Source organism: Lygodium microphyllum, chromosome 4 (genome assembly GCF_053477565.2).
Source record: "Lygodium microphyllum isolate KBCC chromosome 4, Lygodium_microphyllum_v1.1.10, whole genome shotgun sequence".
NCBI classification, from domain to species: Eukaryota; Viridiplantae; Streptophyta; class Polypodiopsida; order Schizaeales; family Lygodiaceae; genus Lygodium; species Lygodium microphyllum.
Genome location: NC_141138.1, coordinates 7,811,909 through 7,818,510, shown reverse-complemented (window position 1 = coordinate 7,818,510; position 6,602 = coordinate 7,811,909). Strand labels below are relative to the sequence as shown.

The following is a 6,602-nucleotide window of genomic DNA, read 5'->3' as shown; positions in this document are numbered from 1 at the left end:
TTTGATATGATAACATGGGTTTACTTATTGCAACATAAAAGTGAGGCTTTTAAGAAGTTTTTGGAGCTCAAAGCTATGGTAGAAAATTAGTTTGGGGGTTACATAAAGTACTTGAGATCAAATAATGGAGGTGAATATATGTCAAATGAGTGATGTCAAATGAGTGCTTTGACTATTTGAGAGATCATGGGATTAAGAGATATGTTATATGGAAATATGTAATGTAGCAGAATAGTGTACTAGAAAGAAAGAACATGATCATTGCAAAAGTTGCAAGGATTATGATAACTAGATGTATATGCCTTTGACTTATTGGGCTAAGTTATTACATATTGCAGTTCATATTATGGACATGACACTTACAACATTAACTCATCACATATCTCCATATAAGAAGATATATGGAAGAGCACCTACAATTTGCATATTTCAGGGTTTTTGGTTATGTATGCTATGTTCATATTCTTGATGATTTGAGAAAAAGATGGATTTGAAAGTTATCAAATGTATTTTTCTTGGCTATTCAGATGTGAGGGAGATTTCTAAATGCTATGATCCTATCACTAGAGAGGTCTACATAAGTAGGGATCTAAGGTTTAGTGAATATGAGTCTAGATGCTACAGTTAAGATGGATGCTTATTAGAGAAATAATGATGATGATTATGGGAAGAAAATTGTAGCAAACAATGGCCAAAGGAATCAATATATTGAGGACCTATTTGGACCTCAAGACCATAAAGAAAGTAGTGGGAGCTATAGCCCATGGAGTGGTAGGTTGAGTACACAAAAGAAGGTAGAAATTGCACAAGAAGCCTATGGGTGAAAGTTCAAATAATCAGTCTATGGATGATGATTTTGGGATACTAGTTGTTAAAACTCCAAGAATAAAGAGTGTAGAAAAGTATATACCATCACATGCAAGAATGATTGAGATATCATCTACTACACCTCAGTTAAGAAGATTAGATAGAGTAAGGTATCCAACTGACAGGTCGATATGGATTTATGGAGATGCGATATTCATACGTGGTATCTTACGTGCAACATGTGGAGCCTATTTGCTTTGGAATCAACTAGGAGAAAAGATTGGAAGGAAGCCATGGATGAGGAAATGGATGCATTGACCATGAATAAGACATGGAATCTAGTTAAGTTGCATTTTGAAAAGAAAGAAATCGGCTACAAATGGGTGTTTAAGGTCAAATGTAAGTCAAATGGCTCATTAGAAAGATACAAAGCAAGATAAGTTTCAAAGAGTTATGCACAAACATATGGCTTGCACTATGACGAGACATTTAGTCTAGTGGCAAAGATAACTACAATGAGATTGGTGATTGCCTCAGCTTCAATTTATGGCTAAATTTTATATCGAATGCATATCAAGAGTGCTTTCTTGAATGATACGTTTGAAAGGGAAGTATATATGGAATAGCTAGAAGGGTATGCACACCCTAAGTACCTGCATTATGTATGCAAGCTAAGGAAGACACTACCTGGATTGAAGAAAGCACCTAGAGCTTGGTGTGAGAGGATCAACAAGTTTCCGAGTAGTATGGGATTTTAGCAAAGCGTGGTTGAATATTCACTATATATCAAACACAAAAAGGATGAAATGGTGGTTGTCATAGACATTTTTTTCAAAGAATTAGGGAAACATAAATTTGAGTATTGTAGAGGTATACTTGAAGTATTATATTCGCAAGCTCATTTTGAGCTTGAGGGGGTGTGTTGAGAAATATAACATAGGCTAAGTCTATGTCCTATTTATGCACTAAATAAAAGAGAGGCTGTGTTTAAAGAGACATTCTTTATCTATCACTTTATTGAGATACTTTGTGTGTAGACTATGGAATGGAAGATAGAGAAGAATGAAAACTCAAGAAGAATAATATTTCTTGAGCCTCCATATCTTATGCCGCCTCCCTTCTATTGTGCACCTATATGGATTCCTTATCGATTCCTTTTAGAAGTAACTAATAGTGGCATTGTCTTGTACTTAAACAAAGTACAAAGCAACTTATTTTGATACACATGAAGCAATATGGTTAAGGAGGATCCTATGGCATATGGAACTGTATGATGAAGATACACCTATGTTAAGATGTGATAATCAAAGTTGCATCACCATAGGATTTGGGGGCCACAAAAGTTGCCATTGCTTGGGGATCCTAAGGGGTGAGTAGCTCCCTTAGTAAGGGTCCAAGGGTAGTATGCTTGGCTTGACAACATTCCTTGATTGACTAGCAAAGGTTTATAACATGGTATGCTTGTGAGGTAGACATGACCCCCTTCACATGTTATAAAAGGGTGAATCCCCAGAACCATGATCATCTCTCTCTTCTCCAGTCAAAGCTCTTCTAAGCACAATATTAGTGAGTTTGGGAATGATCTCCATATTCCCATATTTCGAATACTATAAAGGTAGCACTCGGATAACATGCCCATAAGTTTCCCAAAACCATATGATGTGACTATCATTAGAAAGAGCTTGAAAAATGGAATCTATTGAGCTATAGAGCGCTCGATTTGGAGTTATAGTTAAGTTATGAAAAATCCAAAGATTTGACCAGGTGTCCCAAACTTATGGAAAATTCCCATATTCCCCAATATGGTATTTCTAGGTAACCTTCAACTCTTTACCTATCATCTATCAAAATCGCCATCTAAACTTTTCAATGGAAACATATAGGTGGATAGAGCCATCTTTGTAATAGTCTATTTAGAATTTAAGAAATTTATGCTCTTCTCTTGTTTGCAATGTATTATCTATTCCTTATTTAGATTCTATAAGGTGTGCTATATAATATGTATAATGGGCTAAAGTTTCACCAAAATTAGGGATAGGGTTGGGTTTGAACCCAAGTTAGGCAACCTACGTACTCTTGTGGCTCATGGTTGGCTTTTCTCTTGGTTAATGTTTTCACCTTAGGTTAATTGGACCTACTCTCAACTAAAGTAAATAGAGTTATATGGCCGCGATCCTCACATCCATTGCAAGTTATCAAATCCATCACAAAATATTATTATGACTTACATGGCCAACTCTCACAAAATTCTTACAACTTACATGGGAGTGAGTCTAGCTCTCACAAAATATTATAAAAGTAAGAATGTCTTCCTACGGAAGAAATGACAAGTGCTTAAAATAATGTAGTGAAGCTTAGAAAATAATTCTTCTTTTGAAAACAAATTTTGGCATTTACTTTTACTCTTTCATTTTCTCTTTGCCTTTTGCATTTTCGAGACAATACCTTACATTCAAATAACACAATGCAAATGTATAGGAGCTTCAAATGCACAAAGATGTATGGCTTTGAGATTCACATGTATTTAAGATTTTGAGAATGTACTACTTATTTCAACTACTTTTTTGATTAAACCCCTTGACATAGAGTAGGAATGAGTACATCAATGTATTACCTCTACTCGATAAAGGGAAACGTATAGCATTATACTAGAAGTATAAAATTTTTAATGAAGCCTTTTGTCATTCCTTTCACAATCACTTTCTTACCCCACCTTTTAAGGAGGGTTTCTTGTGTTAAAACATAACGTTGATAATAAGGTACATGGAATGAAGAAAATAATCATGATGATGCTCTATATAGATGTGGGGATAAACTTCCACTTATTGCATCCTTCCTAGTGCTAAGAGAATAATACGTCTCTTTCCTTTCAAGACTTGACAATTCCATTCTCACTTAAAAAACATAATTCTATAAGAGTAATATCAATAGCATGTTCCACACCCATGCACGCACACCCCCCAATCCTCCCCAATGTCAAAAGGATGATAATTATTTTAAGAGACCATTTGTGCACAAAATGTTGTTTTAGCACCAAAGTTCATCTCAAAGAGAAACCAATCCTGCCACCATAGATAGGTCATCATTCCACTTTGCAAGTTGTATACAGTGTGCTTCTCTTTTACAAATGCATGATTCTTGTTTGTGTCCCATCCTCGGGGGGTTCACTATATATATATTCTCTATATAACATGCATTCATGGCCTTTTTATAAATATCCTAATCTGTGATTTTTTCTTGAATAAAACACAACCCTTTTTTATTCAATTTGTAAGTAACCCTTTTATATGACACCCTTCTGTATGTAAAAAATGTATAAAAATGTTCTTTTAAAAACCCCTTATTTTGAACTCACGTTATATATACATATATTCATGAGTGACCCCCCCGAGGTCCCATCTTGCAAAATATGTGATTTTTCTATGTTGTCCCATTTGCAAGTTTCTTCCAATCTTAAAAATAAGATTGACATTAATATGGGGAAGTACATTGTTTATTTTAAAGCATGTCAGGTCTCAAATCATTATCTTAAAATATGCTAGGATTCAAATCATTAACACATTTAAGTGATGCTAATGTATGCCAAAACTTTTATGTTGAAAGTCCATCCATTGTAATAGGCTTTTGACAAGTCAATGTGCCAAATCGCTAGTAGCAGAACTTTGCACAGTCCTAGAGTAAACAATGCCAAAGGAAACAAAATTTGGAGCAAGGTGGAAAGTGACCGAGTGATGCTTAAAGAGGGAATATTATATACGGAAAAAGATTATCAAACCAGTTGCACATGGATGGGAAAAGAAGAAACAAAAAGATATGGATTGTACTAAATAATGAAGAGACAGCTAGACATTACAAAGGTTCCAAAACAAGGTTCCAAAACAAGTTAGACAATACAAAGGTTCCAAAACAAGTTCTAACTGACGTAAGCTAATGAAATGCCCTAGTGATCTTACCTAGATCATTTTCACTAATTTTCCTAAGCTTATGGAAATTTCCCAAAACCAAGAAGCTCTGCAAGTTAGACATTACAAAGGTTCCAAAACAAGTTCTAACTGACGTAAGCTAATGAAATGCCCTAGTGATCTTACCTAGATCATTTTCACTAATTTTCCTAAGCTTATGGAAATTTTCCTAAACCAAGAAGCTCTGCGCGCGGAATCTCTAGAGTATACACTCGATTGACTAGGCTTCCCATATGACATCTAGAGTATACACTCGATTGACTGAAGTGTTAAGTGCTTGGCCTAATTTCCGATTCCAACAATGCCAAAGATGCTGAAGTTTGAGCATGTTTCTTACTTCCATTCTTATGTAAAGTATACCTAGTGCTGAAGGTGGAGGCTTCGTATTATTTCTTATAAGAACTGTTTTGCAACGACAAGTGCCCTAGTCTCTAGGGTGGGAATTCGGGATAATAAATAGAAAATGAAAAAACGGGAGGAAAAGCAAGTTCTCTCGCAGAACAGAGTGTTCTGTGTATGCATGGACGTGATGCCCATGAAAAGGGCTGAAGAGCGAGGCTAGTATAGAATTATTAAGTACTGGGCGGCGCGGGCGCGGGCGCGGCGGGGCGGTGGATGAGGAAGGCGACGCATTGGGTCTGGCGGAGGCTGTCGTAGGCCATCATGCGGATGAAGGCGTCCGGGTAGGCGGCCCGGCACTCCTCCACCTCCCGCAGCACCGCCGCCGCGTCCTGGCACCCGAACATCGGCAGCTTCCACATCGTCCAGTACCGCCCGTCGTAGTACCCGCACGCCCTCGAGTTCTCGCGGAACACGCCGCCTCTCTGCAATATGCGTCCATATTCAATAAGCATCATCATCGTATCAAGCTGTCATCTATAAATCACTTATATGCATGCGAAGTTGTATCTATGAGTATGAGAGAGAGAGAGAGAGAGAGAGATCAGCCCCTCGCCTTGTCGAACTCCAAACACGGTATCCACCCCTTCCTCACTATGTAGTCGATCTGCTTGGCTATCTGCTCCGATGACAGCGCTGGCACATACGACAACGTCTCAAACCTCTTGTTCTCAAAGGGATTCACCACCTGTTATCCGAAATGAAGCCCATATGTTATAATAGCTCAGGATTGCTATCGATACCATGTCTAGAATCAGATTGCCATGATACCTCAGGACTATTCTCAGCAGCCCTATTTGATTTCAGATCAATTCAAACTGCTTGCATACACAAACGAGAACGAGAACGCGCGTGAGCGCGCGCACGAAGAGAGAGAGAGAGAGAGAGAGAGAGAGAGAGATCGCACCTGCATGCACTTCACCCGGCCGCCGTTGGACATCCCTGAAAATCCTTGCTGCTTATCAACTTTCTTTGTCCTGCTCTTCAATATCTTGCTGCAATAATTAGGTTGTGCTGAGCTTGAAACAGCCATGGATGCTGGAAGAAGCAGAGCTGCCATCTCTCTCTCTCTCTCTCTCTCTCTCTCTCTCTCTCTCTGTGTGTGTGTGTGTGTGAGTGCGTATTTCCTGTTGCACTTTAAGAACGTTAACTATATACTTTAGTCCACTTATTAAAGGATTTATTTATGTTTTTAAAATGCCGTCGATTATTTCCATTGCATTAGAATTACTGGCTTTGCATGTGTCTTGTTTGTCCGTTCGCTGTTTTGCATGTTTGCTACATAAGCCTGGCTGGGGCGGCAATTTCTACGAACGGTTTCATTTTGTACCGCTCCACACTAATGGCTCATTACCCTCAATGTTTGTCGTCAATTAAAAGAGAATTTTCACCAATAGGGTTATGCCCCATTGCTTTGAGTTTGGTTGAGCATTG

The 6,602-nt window shown here is 38.0% G+C and overlaps 1 protein-coding gene across 1 annotated transcript; it reads right to left on the bottom strand.

Moving 5' to 3' along the window:
- Nucleotides 1-4,625: 4,625 nt before the first annotated feature.
- Nucleotides 4,626-6,291, bottom strand: LOC148036773 (ribulose bisphosphate carboxylase small subunit, chloroplastic-like). Its single transcript, XM_087675651.1, has 3 exons — nucleotides 6,076-6,291; nucleotides 5,725-5,856; nucleotides 4,626-5,593 (listed from the first exon to the last, which is right to left on the bottom strand). The coding sequence occupies exons 1-3, from the start codon at nucleotides 6,226-6,228 to the stop codon at nucleotides 5,342-5,344; spliced, it is 537 nt and encodes a 178-aa protein (XP_087531777.1). The 5' UTR covers nucleotides 6,229-6,291; the 3' UTR covers nucleotides 4,626-5,341.
- Nucleotides 6,292-6,602: the final 311 nt, after the last annotated feature.